Here is a 27,352-nt window from a genome sequence, read left to right as displayed (position 1 = left end):
ATCAATCGATTGTCGATTGACTTAGATTTATCATTTTTTTATTTCCATTACAAACATTGCAACTACGTTATGTCATTTTACTGACACATTATCAGATTTCTATGATTCTTTTGATTACGACGTAGTTCGCACGTTAGCGGTAGCGATGGCCTTGATCAAGATGGCGATTATTTGTTAAATTATGTATTTAGGTAAGTACCAGTTTCTAACACAACCCAACATAACCTAAAATCACAGTTTTCCCATAGCGGCACATACCAAAAAAACTGATGCATAATAAAACAAAAACACACAATTACTTAACATTTAATCCTTAAACAATCACACTTACTTTCAAGTAACAAACAACACATCTCTTCTACAGTTATATTTTTGTCGACATTTGCCGACGAAAGCGTCGTGAGCACGTTCTGATTAGTCGAGTATAGCCGACCGTGGCGGTCAGTGTTAAATGAAATGATCTATAGTTCCATCTCTTGCACCTCCCACTCAGTCCCATTGGTTCCCCACTCATCATGCTGGCTGTCTTCAAGCTCCAAGGACTCCTGGCTTGGGTCCTCGTCCTTCAGGGCTGTAGGCGACTTATTGTCCAAGTCCGATAATGCTGATAATGTGTATGTCATCATTTCAGATGACCGTATCACTAGTGTTGCGCCGCCTGTTGGTAGAAGTAAATAATATTGTTTTATGAAAAGTACAAGGAAAGTTTCAGAGTTTAAGGGTGTGTTTCCTCTAGCAGAGTTTAGCGGATCAGTAATCAACTAATCACAATGTTTCTAATGACGCAAAATGAAGATTTCCAGCACTGTGAATAGTTAATTAGCATTCTAGATTTTCTATTATTTATTCTATACAATCCATAAATGCGAAAGTAACTCTGTCTGTTACTTAATCACGCCTAAACTACTGAACCAATTTGCATGAAATTTGGCATGGAGATATTTTGATACCCGGGAAAGGGCATGGGCTACCTTTTACTACGGGAAAATGACGCATTCCCTTAAGATTTTACCAAATTTTATATGCATATTCAGTAAGTCTGAAAATCGGCTACTATTTTCGAAACCACTAAGTAATAAGTCAGTTGTCTACCCCGTACATATTTTAATTTATATAGCAAAACGTTTGCCGGGTCATAGTATAAACATATAACTTACTGATGACAGTGGCGTTCATAGCAATAAGCGTGTAGTAGTTCTGCCGCGGCACGTTGAACTTGAGCAGGTTGTACATGCGCGTGGAGCGAGAGATGTGCACCGCCTTGTACCGCTGCAGGAACTTCGTCAGGATGTCCTTGTTCGGCAGCGACGGCTCGCCGTAGATCTGCAATACGAGGACAACACATTCATTCAATGTAAAATGGACTAAAGATCAACAACTTGCTAGCGTAAACACAATTGGGCAGTTGTCTGTTAACCCATTCACTGCCTAGCTGAAAATTAACGACATTACCCAGATTCCGCTGTATTATGATATCAGCCCGCCCATCGGCGGGTCCGGCATCTCGATTAAGTATCCTTGCCCGCCCATCGGCGTTTTTGGCATGTAGCTGTAGATTTCGACATAAACCGTTTCACATGTTCAGTTTACATGTACTGTACCGTGTTTAAAGCGTGTATGTGAAGTTTCCTGCGATATTTGTGATAAAATTGTGACAGTTTTATTGGTTATTAGCTGAAATAGAAATGGAGCATGAAGGTAAGGCATAACTCTCACTTAATTAATCTAAGATGAATCAAAATCATACAATCCTAAAAATTAAGCTAATATATATGTAAAGAAATCTATTAGGCCTTTTAAAAACCCACATATATGTGCCTTTTTTAATTGTCAGGTGTCGTCAATCCTTGGGTACATTAAATTACATACTTAGTTAAAAAAAGTACATTATGCAAATTTGCTTACAATAAATTTTTATCGTTCCTCCTATTTACTATATGTAATATTTTCTTTCTTTTGTTCAGACAATACAACTGAATTTGTTATACACAGGTAAATATGGTTTATGACTTCTGGGTCCTACCATGATCATTATGTCTGCTGTTTTTTCGTGCAAAATGATTTAGCTCGTGCGATATTTGTTTGCGCTTCTGGCCAGAACATTTTTTTTATGCGTGTATGTTATAAATCTTCTTATTATATTTTATCGACGCAAAACAACATCAATTTCTATTAAAGGTAACTTAATTTTAGTTAAAATTTATAATTATAAAATTTTAGTTAAAATTATAGTTCTTATCTAATTTCACAAAAGGTTGTTAAATCCTGAATAAGTGTTATGCCCGCCCATGGGCGGGTTCGGCATGAAAAGTCGGAATTGACTTTTTTCCAAACCTGAGATATCTGCAGGCCGTTTTGATAACGAATAAATTTTAGTAAAACGAATCATTTCACAAAATCTTTCATTTTTCTAATGGTTATTGGCTTAGATATCGGAGGTTAAAATCCAACCGCCCATGGGCGGGCTCGGCGTGTCAGTAAAAACGTTTCACCCGCCGATGGGCGTGCACGGCACTGAATGGGTTAAAGAAAAAATATTAAACTTATATTCGTAAAAGGTTCATCTGAAATGTTTAGTAGCTCGATTCTCTACTACCATCGACTACCGACAACCGACCTGTCATCGAGAAATTTTGTATGAAAATCTAATCAACGCCTCTGACGGGCGTCGTAGGAACTATTTTGGGATCAAACTTTCGATATCGACAGTACCGACTATACAGAATAAATATTGTTGAAATTGAATATAAATGCTGTAATATTACAGACTTAAGCATTCTATATCCAGGCTAAGGGTGCTGAAACCACTTGAAATTATAAATAAAATAATATATAATAATTTACCCTCATCCTACAGAACGATCCGCCATGCTTGCATATACTTCTCCTCATCACGTCATTTATAACCTGCAAATAACAATAAACAATGTTTATAAAACACAACACGTTCTTGAATGTCAGTTGATTAATTAAAATAGTTATTTGTGAAAATACAGTATGTATTTTGAGGTAGTCCATCTAGAGCACCCGTTCGAATAGCACCTAGCCTAACTCACCTATACCTACTGGACAGGATACAGGATCTCTTCGTGGACTAGGCTAGGTGCTATTCGAACGGGTGCTGTAGATGGGCTACCTCTGTATTTTTTATATGATTATGACCTCCTGGCCGATATTCGGCTACGGCGACAATTTTCTTAGGCAAATAATTTCTTGGCAGGGAACCTTAAAAATAGCTTTTTAAGTCACCCTGCTAAATCCAGATGACACAGATGTTAGAAACCTCAGGAATAGTTTTTCGGCACTACCCGAGATACGAACCTGCGATCTCTGTGCATTCGCATACACTACTGACTGCGCTACAAAGATATTAAAGACATAACATTGAACTTACCGATTCTAAGAATGGTGTAAACCTCTTGAGTTCGTTCCTCACTTGTTTCCTAGCGACGACGTCCCCTGGGTCACGGGGACGTATGTCAGAGTCTAACTGTTCTATGTGTTCAGTCATCTGAAATATTACATATACCAAACTATTCAACTAATTCCACCTTGCATGCAAATTGTTTAAACATTTACCCTCTTATTCATAAAAATATAAGAAGTTATGAAAGGCTTATAAAGTGCTTTGTTTCTTTCTCTCCTTAGCGAAATGAAAAAGAGAAAACATATTATAGTAGTTGTTTAACTAAAATAGGTTTGTAGTGTGTTTATGAATAAGAGGGTTAGACTATTAAAACAAACATTACCAGTGAGGGTGTAATATCATACATTTAGTCGCATCGTCAATAAGTATTCAAACAAACAAGACGTTTATTACTTATCTACATTCATGCCAGATAAAACACTTAATATCTTAAACGCTTATGTTGTTTAAAAAGAAATAATAATAATAGTTGATCAGTGTGATGGTTTCAAGGCCTATCCAATTCCGAAAAAAGACCTTTGCCTGACTACCAGAGTTAAACTTTACCACCTAAGAACCGGCTGGAATCGAGATACCACAAGATAATTAATAGCGCATAAAAACTGACCTTAGTTACAATCTTCTTTGAATACTTGCTCGCCATTGGCTGCAGTTTTTCAAAAGGCAAACCCAACACTGAAACAAAAGAAATATTAATTTTAATCTAAAAATCTAATTTTAATCAAAAGACAAACAATTAAATAAATAAATGATAAACAACCAATAATATTGGTAATTTATGGTTTGTGTATATTTTGCAATACTTATTACGGTTTAAATACAGCCTAATGCATTGCATATACGTCCGGCGACACCAATGTCTATTCGGTTCGGCAACATCTATCGAACAACAAAACCGACTCGACTCCCTTGTTCGGCTTGTGTCGATCGGGTTCACCTACACATATAAGGTCACGTACGAGGCGCCCACAGTCAGTTGCGCTCACCGGTCGGTAAACGATCTGTGGGTTAAACCTTGGCGCGGTCATTCCATAGATGGGTGACCGCATAGTGGTATTTGAGCTGGGCGTCTCCGTGCTTCGGAGGGCAAGTAAAAAATCTGTCCCGGCTGTCTACTAAGATAACAGTCGTTAAGCCATGTCAAAGGCCTCTCGGGCGGCTTGAACAACTTTGACACTAGGTTGACCACCTTAGGACAAACAAACAAACATCCGGAAAGTTTGATGACAGTCATCTTCAATGAAATAGTATGACGTGCCCTTTCCTCTTGTGTTAGTTATTCGGTGCGTACACGTTAACGTGGTAAGTAGCGCTGACCTTGTGGCGCGGCGGTGGGGGCGGCCAGCTCGGCCTCGTGCAGCTCGAGCCTGGCGCCGCCCGCGTCCGTCAGCTCGCGGTGCGCCGCCAGGATCAGCTGGAAGTCGCAGAAGTGCGGGTGAGCGCGCCGGTACAGGCTGCTCACCGCGTAGCACGTCTCGCCCGAACGAGTCGCTATCTCTTGCACGCGACCCAGGATTTTCTTTAACGAAAAACATTTTATACATTATGTATCATTAGTACGATCCGAGGACTTACCCCAAACAGAATCTAATTCGATCCTATTGAATCAGATTCGACCCTATGACAAATCGTAGTTTAAAATTCCATACTAGCATGTTTTCAAACACTGGTTTAAAAGGAAAGTTTTCTAAATCATGAGAAGAGATTTGACATTATCTCGATCTGATTTAATTGAATTCAATTCTTTCAAAAGTAAGCGCCGGTTCCCACTTGTCGGGTCCGAATGTTAATCAGAGGTTCTAGTAGCAAAGCATATGTATGAAGCTATTCTCATTTATCATAAACCATAATTTTCGGATTAACCGTAAACAATAAAATTAATGTTCGGATCCGACAAGTGACCAGGGGACCAGGCGTAAGCTGACAGAGGACACTATAACTTGAACTATAAAACATGAATTACAGTAGAATATTACCTTAGCAATTTCCTGCAACAACTTATGATTGCTTCTCTTACTCAAGCTGTACAGTCCGGGATATTTTGACTGCAACTCTATCAATATTTCATCTGTTACCAACTTGGGCACCTGGAAATTGTTATGAACATTACATTAATGGAGAACAGTATGTGGTAAGAAACAAACTATTTATTTTTTTTGTTATTAATTATCACTTGCTACAACAGTGAAGGAAAACATATATATGAAACCTTGCATGCCCAAAAGTGGTTTAACACATTTCTGAAGGACATGAAAAGTTTTTAATACCCAAATGGTATATTTTTGTAAGTAGTTCTTATTTTTAGTGCCAAATCTGGGACATCTGCTGCAAAAACATTACCATTGAGTTCCACTATGTACTAAACATTACCTCCGCTGGGTCATCTTCATCAGGTATGCCCAATGCTGCTCGTATCTTTAATGGCATTCGAGTGCCTTTTTCACGCAATTGTATCTGGAATAAAACATTGTTAGATGGAGTTATTTTCTCTTTACTTTCAATCATTATTTATTTGTGATACAAGACAACACGGAGGTCCTGTATGACAAGTTGTATGGATGTGAATGGGACAAGGGAAGTTTGTAAAGATCATACAGTAGCATTCTTTGTCCAACCCCTATGGGAGAAAGGCGAAATTTTATGTATAAATAATTGATTACTAGGAGTAATAGGTACTAAAAGTTGTTGAGATCAGGTATGGAATAAAAATATCTATAAAGATACTCACATCAGGCATCTTTTCCAGTACGGACGCCTTATATTTCTTTTGACCAGGAAAACTATATTCATTTATTTTTTCAACAACACGCGCAGGGTCTAGCCTCTCAGAAAGACGCACATAACATGTTTTGACGCCTGGACTGTGTGTATTTTGAGGTTTAAAATTTAACGCTTCGAAATGACCGTGTATTGGTCTCGCAAGCGTTTTGACCACTTCTAATAACGTACACTGTAAAATAAAAACATTTAGCTGTTAAAAATGCTTTCAATGTTTTAAATTATTTAAGTTTTAGTTCACAAACTCACCTTCGGAGCGAACCCATGTACCGCTATTAGTGACATGGTAGATCCAACTGTAGAAGTTGATAATTATAGCTCAAAGACTCAAATCACTTAGTTAATATTTAGTATAAAAGACGGTTGGAATCTTTAAAAACCAACATAAATCGACAGTAAGACCATAATAATATTTAGGTTAATAAATAAACATTACAGACAGAGACTCTTTCGTTGACAGCTTGGCGTTGACATTTCACATGACAAGAGAAGGAAAAGTATTGCCACCTACAACTATAGGCTGAAACCGAAATCCACCAATATTATTGACAAAACAAAACGGAGGAATAGAAAAATTAATAATAGATGTAAAAAATACCTATCCTTTGAGTTACAAAGTGTAGGCATGTGCTGGGAATTTAAAATATTACATGTCTAAAAATATCGATATTTTGGTGAGCCGTAAGTTCTTTTTCTTTGCCTCGTTAAAATAATTATATATATATAAAGATTTAGCAGCTATTTGTCACTGTCTTCAAGTGGCATTTACAAATTTTAATAATCCAACACACTTATTCCAAAAATTAAATGTGGTTACACTTCCTATGAATGTCAAACTTTATAAACAACAACAGCTGATAAGACCACAAAATATTGTTTGAGACAAAAGTTCTAAATAAATAGGAATTAAGTTAAATGGGGTTTTATCGAGTTAGAATCTAACTACGATTTAATGTGAACTTACTTGGTTACCATGTTATAACCTGCCCTATGTGAGCTTTCGTGCTACAGGACCGTATTTAGGAGATAGTAATTTCCGGTTAGTTCATCATCGTTCAGTGATTCATCATGGTTAAAATAGCCACGTACGTGTTCTTCGACATGGAAACAACAGGGTTACCGTATAAGGAGCGCAACCAGACGAAAATTACAGAACTTAGCTTTGTTGTCGTCTTACGGAAAGACCTAGAAGAGGCTGCTATTGGCACGCAACCATATGTTAGTAAGCTAACATTATTACTGAACCCACAAAAAAAGATTGATCCCGAAACAGCAGCCATTACAGGTATAACAAATGAGAAATTGAAGAGTGCTCCAATATTTAAGGAAAAGGCTGAAACCATACTTACGTTTTTAAAAGAACTTACAAAACCTATTTGCTTGGTTGCACACAATGGCAATAGATTTGATTATCCAATTCTTTTAGCGGAACTTAAAAATATAGATGTAACTTTACCAAAAGATTTATTATGTGTTGATTCCTTAGTAGGTTTCCGTAGAATGTACAAGGAAAAAACATTATTCAAGTCATTGAACGCAAGTTCCTCTTTTGAAGATTCAAAAGGAAGTGAAGATTGGCCTGACTTAAACGTCACTGCTGAAGACTGGAATGATATAGACATTTTATGTTCATCATTCTCTGAAGTTGATCCATTTAAATCATCTCCTGAAAAGATTAACAACAGCCAACAATCACAAGAAAATGGAGATGGAAAAGAAGTTATGAAGTTTAATTTAGTTAGTCTTTATGAAAGACTGTTAAAGAAAGATGTATTGAATGCTCATAGAGCAGAGGATGATTGTATGATGCTGTTGGAGTGTGTTACAGCAGCTAAAGAGTTTCTAATATGGACTGATAAATATTGTAAGAATATTCATGACATAAAACCTTTGGAGCGCAAATAAACATAGATCAACGTTTAATTTTCAAATGTGTCTAATCATGTTATATTAAATAATTATTTCTTTTAATTATTCTGAAATCATATGATTTTTATAACTTTATGTTTCCTAGTTGACTTATTGAAAGATTTTATAAGCATTTATTTCACTTTATTATTAGTTTGTAAGAGAATTACTTATGTATGTTAAAAAACTATTTTTCTATGTTTAATCAGTGAATGTCTAATCATGTTGATATTTTGTGCTTTAATATATTTTTATTTACATTTTTGTTTTTTTAACTTATCTTTTAAATTCACCTTCCCACAGGCTAAGATTTCTTTGATATCAATATTGTAGTGTGGCACAGTGGGTAGCTAGTCGGTCGCGACAACACTGCGTCATTGTGGGTTTGATTTGAGCACAGAACAAATATTTGTATTTTCTACATACCCAGTTGTTTGTGCTAGGTGTAGTAGGTACCATAAGCTAAAAAGCATTTGAAATACTCTGGTGAAACCCCTAGCCCAAACTGTCTTTAGCACTTTCATTGCTGAATTTCAATCAATACATATCCCGTTTCATCGTCACTGGGACTGCCTGTTTAAGGACCCTAGATGCCGAACATGTGTGCCTTCGATCCGCCTGCCGGCTGCAGGGCACTCCAAAATGTAGTTAGTTTTAATCTAAGTATACTAATCTACACTAATATTATAAAGCTGAAGAGTTTGTTTGAACGCGCTAATCTCAGGAACTACTGTGCCGATTTGAAAAATTCTTTCAGTGTTAGATAGCCCGTTTATCGAGGAAGGCTATAGGCTATATAACATTACGCTATGGCCATTAGGAGCGGAGTAGCAACGAAAAATGTTACAAAAACGGGGAAAATTATGATTCTCTCTTATGTGACGCAAGCGAAGTTGCGCGGGTCAGCTAGTAATTTATTGTTTTGAAAAGAACAACTTAATACTACCTACATAGATAGGTATCTACGAACATAGTGCCAGTTGTTTGTATACCCAAAATACTATAATAATAATGAATTTGATCAACCTCGACCTTAGCAAGATTTAATATGGATTTAGAGTCAGTGTGACCTTGACATCGCATGAATTTGGCACTTGACATTGACCGACCTCAATTTGAGGCGTGGTGACCGTGACCGACCTCAAATTGAGGTCTTGTGACCTCGACCGCGACACAGTCGACTTCTGTAACTGTGTCATGAGTGTCGAATTGAGTTCATGTGTGTATCTAGCGCATTTTACCAGGTCAAGGATACTAAATAATATGTACGACACACGACGTTACATTGTGAAAATTATTCGACAATATTGTAGCCCTCTTATTCATAAACACTATTAACCTATTTTAGTTAATAAGCTACTATAATATGTTTTCTCTCTTTCATTTCGCTAAGGAGAAGTTATGAAAGGCTTATAAAGTGTTTTGTTTCTTTCACTCCTTAGCAAAATGAAAAAGAGAAAATATTATTATAGTAGCTTTTCAACTAAAATAGGTTTACAGTGTGTTTATGAATAAGAGGGTTATTCTATAAAAAATGTTGTGTTAGTAATCATAATACTATACAGTATAAAAAAGTTTATCAAAAAAGGTGAATAAAAATACAATAAAATATACTGATCATCATCACTTTATTAACGAAAGGTGGTAGATGAAACATATACCAATGTATAGTTTCTTTTTATTATCCATTACTGTCTCACTGCTGGGTAAGGGTCACCTCCCAAACGAGGGAAGGCACGGTTACAAACACTTATTAACTTACATTATAAAACCAATAATAACAAAAAACATCTATCTAAACTATCGTAAGGCTTGCTTCACACATATTCGTTTCAGCACGTTCGGTTCGCCAATGTTTATCGAACAAATTCGACTCGACTCACTTGTTCGGCTTGTGCCGATCGGGTTCATATACACAATACACATATTCAGTTTTGCCGCCCGGCTAAGCCGATTAATGTCTAAATGTGTGTAACAAGCTTACTCCCGGTTTCTGAGTACATTTAGCGGTAGTTTATCTATTCAATAGCGTTAGAACTCATACAGAAAAACGCTATTGAATAGATAAACTACCGCTAAATGTACCTCAGAAACCGGGGATTAGACCATTCTATTTAGTTTTACTGTATTTATAACAAACTTAATATATCAACATAAGAATAATACAACATTAAATGCCAGTACTGCAGCTTCTGAATAAGTGCTGGATAGCCTATCAGGGAGATTACAGCAAATGTATGAAAACTGTTATAGTTCGACATTATAAGCTAACCACTACTTATTCAGGAGTTGTGAAATTAGGTCTATAGTCCAACAACATAGTAGAAAGCCTTGTATGTTATACAACATTCACAATTTAGAACATCAGTGACCCACAGGCTTATGGCTGATGGTGGCCTGTTTAACACAGGTCCTTATATTTTGGAAAAACCCGGAATTAGTATTTATACATACATACTCATCCTATAACATCACTCCTTTTTCCCATAGGGGCAGGCAGAGACAAAAAACGCCAAACTTTCCATGCATCATTCACATCCATAGATCTTGTCATACAAGACCGCTTGTTACGAATACTTATAATATAAAAAGAAATGATAATCTAGATAAACCACACCAGCTTCCTACTAAGTTATTGGACTAGTTACAGCTGTTATATTACCAATCTTCTAAATCATCTTCATTTACGTCAGCTAAGTCAATATCATCAACAATATCGCTTTTGTTCTTATCAATATCATCGTCTGACACTGAAATTACAGAGGCTTCAGGCTTTTCAACAATTAATAGAGACATATCTTGATCAGTTGGTGGTTCATTTCCTTCAGAATCTTGTACATCATTGCTTCTGTCAATTTTATTGTCTGCTTCACTTTTCGTGTTAGTATTGTCAGTTTTCGCATTGCAATCTTCAGTTTCCACTTTGCCAACTTCGGTTTCAACTTTGCTAACTTGAGCTTCATCTTTGCTATCTTCCGTTTTCTCATTGCCAAGTTGTGTTTCAACTTTGCCAACTTCGGTTTCTACTTTGGTAACTTCAGTTTTGGCGTTGTCACCTTCAACTTTGACGTCAGCATTGCTATTTTCACTTTTAGTATTAATGTTATTGATATCAATGTCTTCAGAAAAATCAATATTAGGTAGTGGCTTTGTGAAGTCTTGTTCGGGAACTCCTACTTTGGTTTGTAGTAAAACTTTATTTTCTTCACCTTGAGCCTCCATTTTCATTGTTTCTGGTTCATTTTTGACTTCATTTCCATCATCCTCGTATTCATCATCTGACTCATCATCATCATCAGTGTCAGGTCCGAACATTCTTTCAGCATGATCGATGTGTTCTTGCATGAATTCTAGACGTTCTTTTTTCAGCTCGTCTTTAGTTGCCTTCGACTGTTTGCCCGCGATGTGGAATGTTTTGAACTGTACTATGCTCCCATCTATGACAAAATAGCATTATTGGAATTGGTATTTTGTTCCGTTGATAGTAAAAAATACACACGACATTTGGAAATACGTAGGAAAGTCGTCTGTCGGCTACTTGTAGGTTTTGCACGACTAAACTACGAAACGTATCAGCATTAAATTGAGTATAGAAATAGTTAATGTGTCTACTCTAGTACAATATAAGTTATACTAAAAAAATAGTGTTACTTAGTATCAGGTTAAAACCTGAAACGCGATTTCCTACTACAGTAACTTTCGATTATTGATAACCGGCTAAGTATATCGACATGTATGAAAATTTGACCAGCGCCTCTACCGGGCGCCGTAGGAACAATTTTTCAGTACATTTTAAACGTCAAACTCGACATTTTTGGCATCAACTGTAAAGATTCACGCTAATGGTTAATAAAACCAAATAATCGATTTCTATTTGAGCTACTCTATTGGCACTATAAATCAGACCGTTACAAACGTGCGAACTACGTCGTAATCAAAAGAATGAAATGAATATGACAATGTGTAAGTGCGAGCGAGAGACTCCGATAAAATTACATGACTTGGTTTGCACGCTTGAAATGGCCCGAGTATAGTATAAACTTACCCAATTGAAAAGGTTTCATGAGACACATAGCGTCATGATCATCAACTGAACCAACATGGGCGATGTAGTAGCTGCGCTTGTTAGATTTACGTAGAGACTTGACGTTGAACTGCGTCAGGTAGTTCTCTAGAACCACTCGCGGTAATATCGGCTGACTGAACACTCGTATCGCTAACGGCATCGGAGCTATCATCATGCGACGAGCTACCGTCACTTTTAATGACTGTAAAAAAATATACAATTATTTATATTAGTCGATTTTAAAAACAGGAGCTCGTGGCTTAGTCAGTGTTGACGATCCGTGCTGTTGTTATATAGCAACGAGCTTCAAAAGAAATTTTAATATTTAAACCAATCCTGGATGCCAACCTCATACCTATATTACATAAAGAATTGAAAAATATACATATAAAAAGCAATATTTTGCATTTTCTAGACATGTACCCCAATATACCATAAAATTAAAATCATGAATAATACCGTTTTTTTTTCTGGCATCCAGTAGTCTAATGTGAACTCCTGTGTGTGAAATAGGGATAACTGTGTATAGCTATGTATATAACAGAAACATTGCAACTTACGTTTTTCAAGTCTACAGTTGTTGCTGTTCTCATATGTTCAACGAACTTGTCGATATTTGGCTCGGCTTCCTCGCATACGCCTGCAATCTGTCAATACAATGTTATACATAATTATTAAAAAATTGAAAATACCATAACTTCAGCGTTCAGGCATTAGTTATTCGTAAATATTATATTTATGTGGAGGCTTGTAATTAGCAACTTAATTATACGTATTTGTAACCTATTCTTTAATTAGTCTGTAAGCCTTCTTAAAATAAATATAATTCTTTATTAAAAAAGTCTTTATTAACTTTATCTTAATCTATGTTACAGTCCAGGTTTTTGTTCCCATTTAACCAAAAAATATATAACCATTGAAGGTTAAAAAGGCGCTCAGTTTATACGTGAATAGAAAAAATATGGGCCATGGAGGGAGAAACTACTCGGTATATCTTAATTCGACAGGGAACATACTTTTTATTTTAAAAATAAAAACTACATTGAGACATGTTCCCACATAAGTTGCCTATCGAACTATACTCATGCCGTAACAAACATGCGAACTACGTCATAATCAAAAGAATCATACGAATGTGACAATGTATAAGTGCGAGCAAGAGACAAAATATCAAAATTCGATAAAATGACAAGACTTAGTTCGCACGAAACATTAAAAAACTAAAATTTGGTACAGAGATAGAGCTGAGTGAAAGACATAGGCTAGTTTTATCGCGAAAGAGGGGGGGGGGGGTTAGATAGAAAGGGTTCGATGGGGATAAATGTTTATGTGTAATTTCTATTCTGAGACACTAATGGTTTCAGAAACACACTTAGCGGTAGTTTATCTATTCAAACTGTTATTTTTATATGAGCTTAAACGCTATTGAATAGACAAACTACCGCTAAAAGTAACTCAGTACCGGGGGTGCACCACGCGGACGAAGTTACGGGTAAAGGCTAGTAATATTATAGTAATACTTACCACTACATCGCAGAGCTTTTCTATTTCATCGTACAGCATCTCCCTCACATAAGGTGACATCATTGACAACATTCTCTTATCATATTTGCCGGCCTTTGGTAATTTTGACATTGCCTTGGTTTGTTCTGAAACATAATATTACTTTCTCAACCGATATTCGGGTACTGTGGCCAGTTTGACACCACCAGCCAACGGTGCAGGTTATAGTGTGCACAATACAATGGTGCACTCTCTATTCCGACTATAGTCCAGTGGGACAGATGAGCGCAGTGGTTAAGGTCGCCACGCCGATACCATTGCGTCGACAGGTCGTGGGTGCGATTCCCACACGGAACAGTTATTTGTGCAATCTACAACGAATTTCGGGTCCGGTTGTGCTTTGTGTCCGTTGTTTGTATAATAATAATACCAACGAACACATATCATCTTATGCAAAAAGCTGCAATTTTAAATACTTGCAGAATAGTAAGGAAATTTCTGCAAACTGAAACTGATGTCCCACAGAACACAGTCCACTTAAACAACACTAACGCCACCACACCTAATACATGATCTTACTTTTAAATAGCTTAAACTATTTCTACTGATGTTCACTTGGCTTAGGCCCGTAACATCAGTTAATCCGGCTGAAAGCCGAGAAAAACAAACATCAAATAAAAATAATAATAAATAAATATTATGGGACAATGTTTGTAAAAGTCCCCGCGGAACAAAAAGTCTTAATGCGGGAGGTTTCTTTAAAACGGATTTACGTTCTCTCCGAGGAAAATGTATAAGGTACTTAAAAACTGTACGTCTCAACTGGCTAAACGGCTGAAGTCATTTAAATGAAATAAAGGTTAGATACTTCATTCTAATGCAAGGATTTTTTTTTAGCTGACTGTCAGTTATCAGCAAAAGATGGACACCAATGATGACTAATAATTTAAAATAGTTAAAATAATTTTTTTTTTTTTTTTTTTTATTCTTTATTTAGTTTAGGGACTTTTATATAAAATACATGACAGTCCCATCGTACCTTATTACAATGTGATACACAAACAAACTTAACTTATTCAGCCTTAAAACGAAGATGTACAAATCTAAATAACATTTCAGCAGCATCAGACATTGGTGAAGATAAAATTTCGTGAAAACAACCTACATTGTTTTTAAGTATGCCTAGATTATTTACTAATATTTCTCTTTCTATTTCAAATCGCACACATTCCGTCAGTAAATGCACAGTATCTTCTACTATGCCACATGTTTCACAGTTCGGCGAGGTGAGCTTTTTCATAAGAAAGGCAAAGTTATTTAGAGGCAAGTGTCCAGATCGCACTCTCATAGCTACCACTAACAACTGTCTACTTAGTTTAGCACTGGCAAACCATGGTATACGAGGAGGCTCAGCAACTATTGTTTTGTACCAGATACCCTTATTTCTAGATCTCAAATCGAAATATTCCATCCAACTTTGACGACATTTTTCTCTATATTTAGGTAGGTATTCTGAAAAGTTAGGTTTTATATCTATATATTCTCCTTCCAATATTCCTTTTCTAGCAAGATTATCAACCTCCTCGTTACCATGTAAGCCAATATGTGCGGGAACCCATTGCAATTTCAGATCTACACCGTTAAACGATAAAGTATCAATATCAGAAATAATATTATAAGCTATCGTTGCACCTCTGTGCCCAGAGGCGCAACGAGCTATATGCTGCAGCGCACTTTTGCTGTCTGAGCATATTAATATTTTTCTCTCACCTAGATTTTTTGCATATGTTATAGCTTCTGAAATTGCAATGAGCTCCAACGACATAATACATAAATTAGCACTTATTTTAAAACATTTGCTTTCTTGTGGTTTAAGCGGATCATAATAGGCAGCACCTCTTCCATTGACAGTTTTAGACCCATCGGTAAAAATAAAATGATATTCACAATATTTCTGACGTAACTCTGAAACAGTACTGTAATACATGTAGTTAGGTTCACAAGCGCTTTTAGGTACTTTAATTGCATCTAAATTTAAGACTATACAATCCTTAACATTGATACTGGAAACCCATATTCTCAAATTATACATTTCTAAAGTACTTTTTTCCTCTATGTTTTCGTTAAATACTTCTTTATATGTATGTATTAATAGTGGCATCTCTTTATTTAACCAATATCTCTGATGTGCCAAACTGTTAAGTTCAGCCAATAATTTATTTGTAATATTATTTGACATAGAACGAGATTTCAAACAAAACTTATACGCTAGCCATTGTCTTCGTAAATGCAATGGAGGAACACAGAGCTCGGTTTCCATGACGTGGATTGGAGTGCTTCTAATAAATCCACCCACCACTCTTAATGCCTGATTCTGTACTTTATCTATTTTATATTTATGAATTTTAGCACTATTGTTATAAAAGAACGAGCCATAGTCTAACCTACTTCTGATAATAGCTAAATAAATCCTTCTAAGATGGTTCTGGTGGACACCCCAAGAAGAATTAGCGAGAACTTTGAGCAAATTGAGGTATTTTAACGCCTTTTCAACGGTCTCATTAATATGTTTACTCCAGCGTAAAGACCTATCCAGCCAAATTCCTAAATATTTATATGTTTCTACACGCCCAAGAGGATTATTGTCAACTACTAAATTTATTTGTTTCTGAATTCGACCTGTATCAAATATGCAGTATTTTGATTTCTGTGAAGATATGTCCAGACCTAACTCTACCAATAAATTTCTAAAAACATTTAAAGAATTTTGAATTTTCTGTGTACTCTCCAGAATGTCCAGACCTGTAGTATAAAGCACAAAATCATCTGCATATTGACAAACATATATACTTGAGCTAATATCTCGACAAATTTTGAAAGTAGCAATGTTAAAAAGTAAAGGTGACAAAGGGTCACCTTGGGCTAAGCCATTGCTCGCAACTCTAACTATCGCTTTCTCTCCTATATCACGCGCGATTTCCAGACGTCTTTCACTGAGAAAATTCCATAAATACCGACAGATACTTCTACCTATGTTCAAGTTGTCTAGAATAATAAGCATCTTATTTGTCTGAATATTATTGTACGCGCTTTCAACATCCAAAAAGCAAGCAAGTGTCGGTGTCTTTTTTGTAAAACCAATTTGAATTTGCGTCACCAAACGAGCTAGACAGTCTAGGCAGGATTGACCCCGCCGAAAGCCAGTCGTAAACGGAGATAAAAGCTCATTTCTTTCTATAAACCATTCAATTCTTTTCTCTATCATTGAATGAAATATTTTACAAACACAGGACATCAAAGAAATAGGTCTAAGCTTACCATCGTTGCCTGGCTTTGGGATGGGTACAATTTTAACACTACGCCATTGTGACGGGACGGAACCGGAACTGAGTATAAGGTTATATAGTCGTAGTAAATATAATTCTGCGGCCTCAGGTAAATGTGAAAGCATAGAATAAGATATCATATCTTCACCTGGGCTTGTGTCTTTACTTTTGAAACATTCACGCATTTCATTCAAACTAAAATCTGATTCTAGCAATACGTTAGCAGATAAAAAGGATGGTGGTTCAGATGTAACGAAATCAGGTGTGAGACTGTGCAATAACTCTGTTTTAGCTTCCGGTGGTATATATGCTTTAGATCTGTTAAACCCCTTCACCCATCGCATCTTATTCCATACCTCAGACACGGACATTGAGTGATCAATAGTCGAACAAAATGATTGCCAAGCATTCAGTTTGGCTTTAGATATAGCCCGTTTTGCATTTAAGATTTTCTCTTTTAAAATAATTAAATTATTGGGAGTAGGATTTTTCCGAAATTTAGCCAGAGCCAGTCTTCGTTCGCTAACTAATTTTGAGATGACTTGAGTCCAATAACTTTTTGGTCTAAAATTACTGTTTGGATTGTGACATGTTCTCTTTATGGGTATACTTTTGTCAGCGGCAATATTTATTCGATGAATAAAATTATCATACATGGGTTGTACATGTGTTATTTCTATTGGGAAACATAGGTGATTAGTTAAATATGTTCTATAAGAATTCCAGTCCGCTAATTTGTAATGACGAATTTTAGAAATATGCACATAGTCTTGATAACTCATTTGAATTTTAATAAATAAATGATCACTGCCCAAGCTCTCATTAGTTACTGACCATTCAAAGTTAATTGCAATATCAGCTGATGTGAATGTAATGTCTGGAGATGATTTTTGGAGACAGTTATTGACTAGTTTAATTCTCGTAGGATCTCCATTATTTAAAGAAATAAACCCATACTCTAAAGCTGATTCATAAATCTGTTTGCCTCTATTATCATTCTTGTAAGACCAGTTACTGTGGTGAGCATTAAAATCTCCTACTATCATACATTTTTTCCCAAATTTCGAAAAAATTGTATCCCAATCCGTTTGCAAAGTACGAACCGAGCTTGGGCAGTAAACCAGTATTATGTGCTCAATAATACCGCAATTGATAAGCTTAATACATATAATTTCGATTCCAGAATTATTTGTACTCACCGGTATTTTCTGGGACTTAACTGACTTATGAATTATCACAGCAATACCTCCATAGGAATCATCTCTGTCTTGTCTGTATACATCATATCCATGAATTTTACAAGACACACTATAGTCTAACCACGTTTCACTAACTAGAGCAATGTGTATACGTTCCTGTGATAACAACAGCTTAAATTCCTCCAGTTTAGGTCTCAAGCTCTGTGCATTCCATTGCATAAAATTCAACACAAAATCCTTATTATTAGCCATAACTAAATACATTCATAATTTTGCCCACGAAGTCCAGATCTTTAATTAAGCTAGTCACAAACACTATTAACTCTTCAAAAATACATCTACATATGCCTTTAGCTATGTCTTCAAAATTTGTTTTGGTCATACAAATATTTTTTAACTTTTCTAGTAGATACTTGTAGTCTCTAGTAGTCGATTTAGAACCACGAGTATTTTCAGTTCCATCATTTTGTTCAGGCATATTTTCGGTGGTAGAAAACAATAAAACATCTTCCGTTCGCTCGCAAGTTTTTTGAGTTGTATTTGCAGACTGTCTCTTCATCGATTTACTTCTCAAAATTGGAGACGCGGCAGAAAATGTAGTATTATCTTTTTGAGCATTGTCATCAACTTGTTCGTAGTTTAAAGTATCCTTGGCTACATAAGTATTAGTTAATACTACATCTCTGTAAGTTTTGGCGCTTTTGACAGGTCCATTTTCTGAATATGCTGACTTTTCTATGGCCGTAGTAGTTTTAAGGTTCTCGGACTTCTCTACAGGCTTCTCAGGGCTCGATTCGTTATAATGAGTTAAATACACTTCGAGAGCTTGTTTATATGTGCAATTCAGCTCAGACATTATATTCCTAATCTGTTTTTCTTTTAAAAATGTTGGACATTTGCTCTTGTCTAGCGCCATATGATTTCCTTTACAATTTATACACTTAAATATTTTAGTTTCACAATTAGGGTGACTATCAGAGCATTTTGGACAGATAATTTTCTTTATTGGACATGTTCGGCTTAAGTGTCCAAACTTCCAACATTTGGAACATTGTGAGACTGGAAATATGTATGGCTCAACTTTAAACCTATACCCGTATCCAGAAATATACGGGGGTAAAGTTGAACCTTTAAAGGCTACGCGAATAGTCTCGCTGTCAACCCATTCACCGGTTTCAGTTTGCCTCTTTAATCTTTTTATGGATATAATATCACAGTCACATTGCAAGTTGTCTCTAATTTCTTCCTCATTCATGTCCAAGTCCACATATCTGACTATACCGTATGATATTGTGACTTCATCAATTAATCGACAATTATAGTTTAAGTTTCTAAAACATTCAGAATTTATTAACTTTTCTGCCTCCTGTTTATTCTCAAAATATATATAGATTTTGTAGGGATTTTTGTAGTTAATTTTTTGGATATTCAGAATATCTTGTGATCTAAGTAATTTAGCCATACCAAATTGTTTTGGCAAAACCTCAATTCCTGTTACACAAACTATATATGTGGGTACAGACTTCGGGTCAACAGGGCTCATTGCGTTCTTGATGGTATTATAAGTATTAGTAGTTAAATCAGTAGAAATCTTCGATTTTTTATTCTTCTTCTTGAAAGTAATAAACTCATCCTCCTCTATAATTTCTTCAGAATCTTTTTCCTCACTGTCCTGTCTAGGTCTCTTCTCTGGCCCTAATAAATTTTCTTCCTTCCTTTTCTCCAATAACTGCACTCGACTTCTCTCAATACACTCTTCAACTTGTTGCTCACTCATCATAGTCTCAGATATATCTTCATCACTCGTAATACTGTCAGAGTCATTTAAAATTACATCCATCAGGTAATATAAATAAACATTGAGTTAAAATAATAAAATTATTATTAAACTATCTTTCTTTCAAGAGACAAACTAAATAAAGACCAATGATTTTACTTACGGTCCAGTTTTTTATCTGAAAAAAATAAAAACATCCTTATTAATAAAATGATATAATATTCTCAGTTAAATTAAAATAGGATCAATTAGGTAAATAGAATTTAAAGATTATAAGAAGGCCTTTGCCCAGTAGTGGGACACTCAAACAGGCTAAGGGAAAAAAAACAATTTTCAAAATAGGACATAGGACAAATTAAAATTTTACAAGTATGAAGTAGTAATAAATATTAATATGTAAATTGTTTACCTCCTCCTAGATAATTAGGGATCTTCTTAGTTATAGGAGCCTGGTTTTTCTTTGGTGGAGGCTTTTTCATTGCTGAAACATTATTTTGAAATTATTTATTGTAAAAGAGCTATGATAGCCGTGGTAGTGGTATATAAGTTAGTACCTCCCACGCAAGTGGTCGCAGGTTCGAACACGAGGCAACACACCAATGGTTTTTCGAAATTATGTGTGTATTAGAAATAATTATCACATGCTCCAACGGTGAAGAAAAACATTGTGAGGAAACCTTGCATGCCTAAAATTTGTTTAACACATTTAATGAGGCCATGCAAAGTCCCCAACCCGCTCTTGGCCAGCGTAATAGACTCAAGACCTAGCCCCTCCCTCATTACGGGAGGAGACCCTTGCCCATTAATGGGTTAAAATTATTTATTTAAGATTATTTTATATTCACCTCCGCCCGGATATTGTGGAAGCTTATTTGGTTTCGAAGCTCCTGGCTTGTTCTTCGGTTTAGCATTTTTACCAGCTGCAAGAAATAATATATAGTTAAAAAATGCTGAAAATAATGTAAGAAAAGGTGACTTTTTACCTGGGTTATAAGTGTTATAACGAAATATCTTTTTAACTATATATGTCACCCATCCACAGAATTTTTCTTGAAAATGGTATGTAATTCGTAACTTTGTAAAGTATAATATAAAGTTTAGTAATAATTAAGATATATATTTACCTCCTCCAGGATATTGAGGAAGCTTGTTCATAGCAGGTGGCCTATTCTTTGGTTGAGGATTTTTAGTAGGTGCTGTAACAAATAATTTATAATTAAACTAGTAAAAAATGTATAATATTTCTGTTTATAGCAAAATAAGAATGCAATAGAATATAATAACAAATCTTAAATAATATTTTTTTCAAGCTTAGCCATTTTTCCAAGCTATGTTGGAGTCGGCTTCCAGTCTCACCGGATGCAGCTGAATACCAGTGTTTTACATGGAGCGACTGCCTATCTGACCTCCGCAACCCAGTTACCTGGGATAACACGATATCCTTCGGTAAGACTGGTTGTCAGACTTTCAAGCTTCTGACTACTGTTAACGACTGTCAAAGATCTTCGAAAATGACAGCCGGGACCCACAATTTAACGTGCCTTCCGAAACACGGAGGAACTCGATATGTTTTAGATGGTCACCCATCCACAAATCAACCTCGGCAAGCATGGCTTAACCTCAGAGATCGATCCGCGCGGCTATTGTTAACTAAGCCACGATGGATAAAAATATTTTCATTACGTAAAGAATAGGAGAAAATATTGCTGTGGAAATATTTCAAACCAGCTACCGTTTGAATGAATACTCAAAATGCCTAATAATATAATTTTAAAATTTTTGTGTGGCCCATAAAAAAATAAGCATAATAAAAAATGTAAGATGTTACATATTAATTATAATTACCTTCTCTCGGGTTTGTTGATACATTAACCAGCTTCTTTCCATCTGAAACATTTAGAAAAACTATTATTTATGTTATTAGCCAGCATGGTGGACTCTGGGCGCTTTTTCGGGAGGAGATCCTTGCCCAGGAGTGGGACAGGACAAAAAACAATTAAGATTTTAAAGTTAATCAAATAAGGAACTTATAAACTTCTGATTTGCGACCACGGCTGGTATAATAATGGTAATTGCCGCATAATATTCCATTTTACTTTTAACTAGCAAATAAAATTAGTTTTGGTCCCAGTTCTGGATAAGAACTCTTCAGACTGTCAGTGTTTTTTATACACAGCTCTCACTTTATCTAGTAGTTAGGTTAACTGACACTTATTCAAGCTCGAATCTGGTGATTTGTCCGCAGCTTTACATGATTGTACATAATAAAATTATTCTATTATATATTTATCACCATATCACATCTAGAGGTGTAGGCAGAAGAGTGGTCAGCAATACACCCGCATTTTCCGGCCTGTTGCCGTACCAGACACGTTACTAAACTCCGGGTTACTTTTGACAATATTCCAATATAAATTGGAAAATCCCAAAAGCACTTTGGATGTCGCAGGCAGCCGACGCTCAGACCACAGAGGCACTTGGTCGGTATTCCTAGCTACCAGTATGCGTGACAAGCAGACCTGCCCAGTATACCACTGCTAATGTGCCTGTAAGTAGACTTGTCGTGTCTTAACAGTGCGCGGCTTCCAGTATCCTTGCATGTAGACTCCTTGTCCAGTATGCTTATATAGATTTAAGTATACATGACAAGACAGTTAGTCTTCGCCAATATTTTCAATAAATCGTACGGTTGGCCAATGACAAAGTTGTTTAAGCCGCCCGAAAGCCCTTAACATGGCTTAACAACTTGACATCAGCCAGAGCCGACTTAATACGCGTCCAATGTAGTTCGAAGCTCAAATACCACCAATACCCTTCTATGGAGTGTCCGCAAAAGGTGCTTAACCTCCTGATCGTTTACCGACCGGGGATCGCAACTACCGTCCACTTATCTTTACTTTAAAAGCTTTAGTTAAGGCTTTACACTGTAAAAAGCTGTCGCCACAGCACATTTATCGCGTTGGCCCTCTGATTGGTCAGGCCCAGAGCGTGCTAATCGAAGCGCCAAGAACACATGTACGCATGTAATCGATTGTAAGCTTGACATTTACTCCTTCAGCCATACATTAAAAGTGTAATAACGGTGATATAATATCTTAATCAAGAATAAGATATTATGAAAAAAAAAAAGAAACTCATCAATCAGTTTTCGGCACTTACAATTTTTAAGCTGTGTTTTCGAGATGAACTGCAAGCTACACCGCAGGGTACACTGGGATTGGCGGCTGCAGCGACACTACTTGTACGTGCGTATGAATCTCTATGAAAGTGATTCGAGCGCGGCGGGACTGGAGCCTACAGCTCTATGCATCCTGAAGCCGCAACGATTCCCCGCCTTTGGAATACCAGTCACCGCGACAATGCCGACAACCGCAACTGCTAGTCGCAGTGTTGTCTGCGAATGCAGCCTACAGCTCACCTCGAAAACACAGCTTAACGATCATTATCATTGCTTTTGCCATGATGAGATTTACGGTCGTTTGCACAGGAAAAAAATGTAGACAAATATTTTCCTTTTATGGGACTTGTGATGAGAATGCGGATTGACATTGCATAATGTATGCAACAATATAAAATTGGCAAATCTGTAGTGCGGGCTGGGCATACATATATCCATTCTCTGAACATATGACTCCACACCAAATATGACATTGAGTAAAGAAGTTAGATCAAATGAGCGGTATCAGACTAGCGTTTTACACGTATTATTTCGTTATTCGTAGCCCATATAAATGCAACTTTTGCTACTAGCGGAACTCGTATCGACCCTTAAAGCGCGTATAAGCTCATATCATCAGTATGACATTCTCTCACCACTACCGCTTCGAGCGGACAAATCCAGTATTATAAAGGCCGCAGGTACGCGCGTATGTATCGCAACGAACGTATACGTGCAAACATACGCTATTTTGAAATCGCCCAAAAATACTCTATGGTGTGTTACGGTTTGGCGTTATGTTTAGCGCTTCTCAGATCAGTAGAATGATTTTCTACACTACTATCGAGTAGCGTTTGATAATAAAATATTTGAAAAATAATCCATTCCATAGTTAGTGTCGGTTCCTTCACCTATTAATAAATTATAAACAATAAAACGAGCGATTAGCACTCGTCCTAATGTTTATACAGAATATCAGAAGCAATGAAATTCGTCAGACAATTCGCAACAAATATGACTAATTACCTGAACTCAGTTGTTTCACAGTTCCGCCGACCGCTAGCAAAGCTTTCTTCATTATGGACCACTGTGTGTGATATTTAAACGTCTCGTCACATACCCTGTTCATTTCAGTTATATGAATAGTAATATCTGAAGCAAACATTCTCTCTACTCGTGCCCTAACAATCTGCCTTACTTGTGCTCTTAGCGAGTTGAAGTCGTTCACTTTGTATCTAAAAGAACGTTCGTTCAATATATCCTTGGCGATTCTACAAGCGACCTGTTCTCGCCAATTCTTAGCTATTTCAACAGGGTCATCCCGCGCCTTTGGCTTAGGAGCATTAGAGAAAGATGTTTGTGACGGACGTTTGCGGTCGATTGGGGATCGACTACGATGAGATTCTTGACGTTGATTGTAAAAGGCATTAGAGGAGCGGTCACGAGAATGCGAGTAGTCTTGATCTCTATTCCTGTGAGAAGAATCGTTGTCTCGAGACGGGCGACCCGACTGAGTCGAGCGAAATGAATCGCGATTGTCGTCGCGTCTCGATTCACGATTGTCAGCAGATCTCATATCACGATTGTCGGTCCATCTCGAAGCCCTCTCTCTATCCCTTCTTGCACCGTCGTTGCTACGCATTGAATCCCTTTTACTCTCCCTATCATTCTGACGACCACTTTCATGATTCCATTTGACGTCACGTTTATTATCTTCACCATCTCGTCTTGATGCCCAGTTATTATCCCACGTTGGCTGTGGACCATTATTCTGTTGAGTGTTTTGAAACCCAGCTGGTGGTTGGCACCAAACATTATTTGATGATGAAGTGCTGGCTGGGTTTTGATATGATTCCATGGGGTACCCCACAGCTGGGGCTGTCGCGGACGGCGTTTGAAACTGATAGCCGTACATTGCTGGATAATTAGTCTGGTTCATAACATAATACGCACTCTGTGAAAGAATTGTTGACGATGATTATGATATCAATATGACAAGACATAAATAGTAAAATAAATAATGTCCTCCTAGCCGACATCCAGCAACGGCGGCCAATTTCATTAAAACTGGTCAACGGTGCAGGACTTTGTTTAAAGTGTCCAAGTGTGTGCACAATACACAGGTACACTCTCTATTCCTTTACTCTCATAACTCGGTGAGACGGATAACCGACACGACCATTGAGAGGTCCGACGGCTTTACGTTCTCTCCAAGGCACGGAGGTCTATATATGACCTCAAATTCCTAACTCCAGGTAACCTCTGAGAAATTCTAAACAGAAAAGCTCAGAAATTACCTTTTGGCCCGACCCAGGATTCGAACCAGAGATCTCTTCGCGGCAGTCGCATACACTACCGACCGCGCCACAGAGATTGTCAGTAAGAAGACAAAATAATATGCAAGTCTATGAGTACAAGACATTGTAATTTTTACTATAATATTAGTAAAGTTACAGCAGCCTCATGTTCCAAGATGGCAGAACTGGGCACTTAGTTGCTTGGGACACAGATCTCATTTATAAAATGATTACTGTGATCTCACAACTTTGTCCACCATCATTGATTTTAAGTCATTTCAATGTATTCTGTACTCAACTTGACAACTAGTATGAGATACATTGCTGCTTTGATATAACTTATTAATTACTATCATTTTACGAAAAAGCAATGTACTGCACACAAGCAGTCAAATAGTTGTCAACTGAGTAACATCACTTGCTGGGTCTTCAAAATCTCTTCATGGTGAACTAACATGACAAACATGCATTCAAGAGACAGGCTTATGCAAGACACAAAAGTTGGTTGACATATCCACATTAACCACTATTTGAAACTTGACAATATTTATATAACAACATTTTAAAAGGCTAGTAAGATCATTACTTTGTCTTCATTAACAACTGCTAACTAATGAATAAAAATGTAGATTAAGCTATCTTCCTTCATTCATTCTTCTGTTATAAGATATTATTATTGCTTATATTGACTAATGCTATAAAGAAGATGACACTCTTGTAGTTTTCATCTGGTATAAATTGTGACCTTTAAATTGAGTGAAGAAGCATGTAATCTAAACTTTTAAGTAAATTATTAAATTGAGAATGTTTTCAATTGCAGGATTTTTTCTATATAAACTGCACTCGCAAACTTGTATGAATTCATACAGATGTCTGTTATGAAATAGCACTTACTTGATTAGCCTTCATCGTACCAAAATTAGCAGCCGCAGGAACCATCCCTGAAGCATTTTGGTTCATGCCATATTGTAGAGCTTGGTTTTGAGACCAATTAGTTACTTGCTGACTTGCTGCTTGGTAGTAGTTCGTCATTTGTTGATTAACATTTTGCACAGTATTATTAACTTCATTATGTTGACGTTGATTATTTCCAGATTGCTAAAATAATTAATTTATAATATTTAAGTCATAGGTTTTTATTCTAACAGTATTTTACAAGGAGCAGCTTTAATTGTTGATGCTATGCAGTGTTTTATTCTGAGTGATAACAATATTGAATAACTATATGGTGTATCCAACTCGCACTTTGTAAGGCTACTTTTTAGACAAAAGACTAGAAGAACAAGTTGAGATTAAGAAAATAAAAAAATGTTATAGAGATCAGAGTAATAAAACATTTCTTTCTATGATAATATTGACTTACTTGTTTTACTTTACGGGCTACTATCAGACGACGGTCACCAATACGCATTCCATGCAACTTGCGCATAAACAGAGCCGCATCTTCTTCACCCGCTAGCCCAACATTCACCGTCTTCGTATTGTCTTTATCAGATACAAGGGTGTCCAAAATTATGTCTATAGGACCACATTCTGAATGTATCAGCGCTTTTATGTCCTTGTACATTATCTAGTAACAGAAAAATATAAAAATAAACGTAAATAATAGTTAATAATGCGCAATAGACATCATTAAATAGAATAAAAGGGTTCTTTTGTTCAACACTCACGCTGTACGGTAAATTGCTTAAAGTCATAATCATGATGGATGGTTGTTTCTACTATTTGGATAGTAAGAATCAATCTATTGTAAATATTAGCTCCTTCTTTTAAAATACTGAATTTTACGATATCAAAAATCAATGTTTTCAATTCCACAAAAGTATTCACCAGCTAGGAATGACAGTTGGTGACAGACAGGCAGTGGCCGTAGACAATATTATTTTTTTGTTAAATTAGTTTTTGTAGAAAGGT

The 27,352-nt window shown here is 36.4% G+C and overlaps 3 protein-coding genes across 3 annotated transcripts; 1 reads left to right on the top strand and 2 right to left on the bottom strand.

Moving 5' to 3' along the window:
• Positions 1-290: 290 nt before the first annotated feature.
• Positions 291-6,684, bottom strand: LOC142984132 (uncharacterized). Its single transcript, XM_076131534.1, has 10 exons — positions 6,455-6,684; positions 6,156-6,377; positions 5,798-5,881; positions 5,404-5,514; positions 4,745-4,946; positions 4,035-4,102; positions 3,395-3,511; positions 2,845-2,907; positions 1,158-1,323; positions 291-658 (listed from the first exon to the last, which is right to left on the bottom strand). Exons 1-10 carry the CDS (start codon positions 6,488-6,490, stop codon positions 462-464), a joined length of 1,266 nt encoding a protein of 421 aa, XP_075987649.1. The 5' UTR covers positions 6,491-6,684; the 3' UTR covers positions 291-461.
• Positions 6,685-6,996: 312 nt separating this feature from the next.
• LOC142984141 (three-prime repair exonuclease 1-like) lies at positions 6,997-8,373 on the top strand. Its single transcript, XM_076131547.1, has one exon. It carries the CDS (start codon positions 7,274-7,276, stop codon positions 8,108-8,110), a length of 837 nt encoding a protein of 278 aa, XP_075987662.1. The 5' UTR covers positions 6,997-7,273; the 3' UTR covers positions 8,111-8,373.
• A 1,351-nt stretch (positions 8,374-9,724) lies between these two features.
• On the bottom strand, positions 9,725-27,281 carry LOC142984131 (uncharacterized). Its single transcript, XM_076131533.1, has 13 exons — positions 27,109-27,281; positions 26,802-27,008; positions 26,333-26,536; positions 24,168-25,095; positions 21,830-21,871; positions 21,109-21,180; positions 20,830-20,904; positions 20,394-20,465; positions 20,148-20,162; positions 13,704-13,828; positions 12,740-12,826; positions 12,159-12,381; positions 9,725-11,550 (listed from the first exon to the last, which is right to left on the bottom strand). The coding sequence occupies exons 1-13, from the start codon at positions 27,139-27,141 to the stop codon at positions 10,772-10,774; spliced, it is 2,862 nt and encodes a 953-aa protein (XP_075987648.1). The 5' UTR covers positions 27,142-27,281; the 3' UTR covers positions 9,725-10,771.
• Positions 27,282-27,352: the final 71 nt, after the last annotated feature.

The sequence above is a fragment of the Anticarsia gemmatalis genome, chromosome 26 (genome assembly GCF_050436995.1).
Source record: "Anticarsia gemmatalis isolate Benzon Research Colony breed Stoneville strain chromosome 26, ilAntGemm2 primary, whole genome shotgun sequence".
Lineage (NCBI taxonomy): Eukaryota > Metazoa > Arthropoda > Insecta > Lepidoptera > Erebidae > Anticarsia > Anticarsia gemmatalis.
Note: the sequence above shows the minus strand (reverse complement) of the source record. Positions and strands in the feature narration are given on the sequence as shown.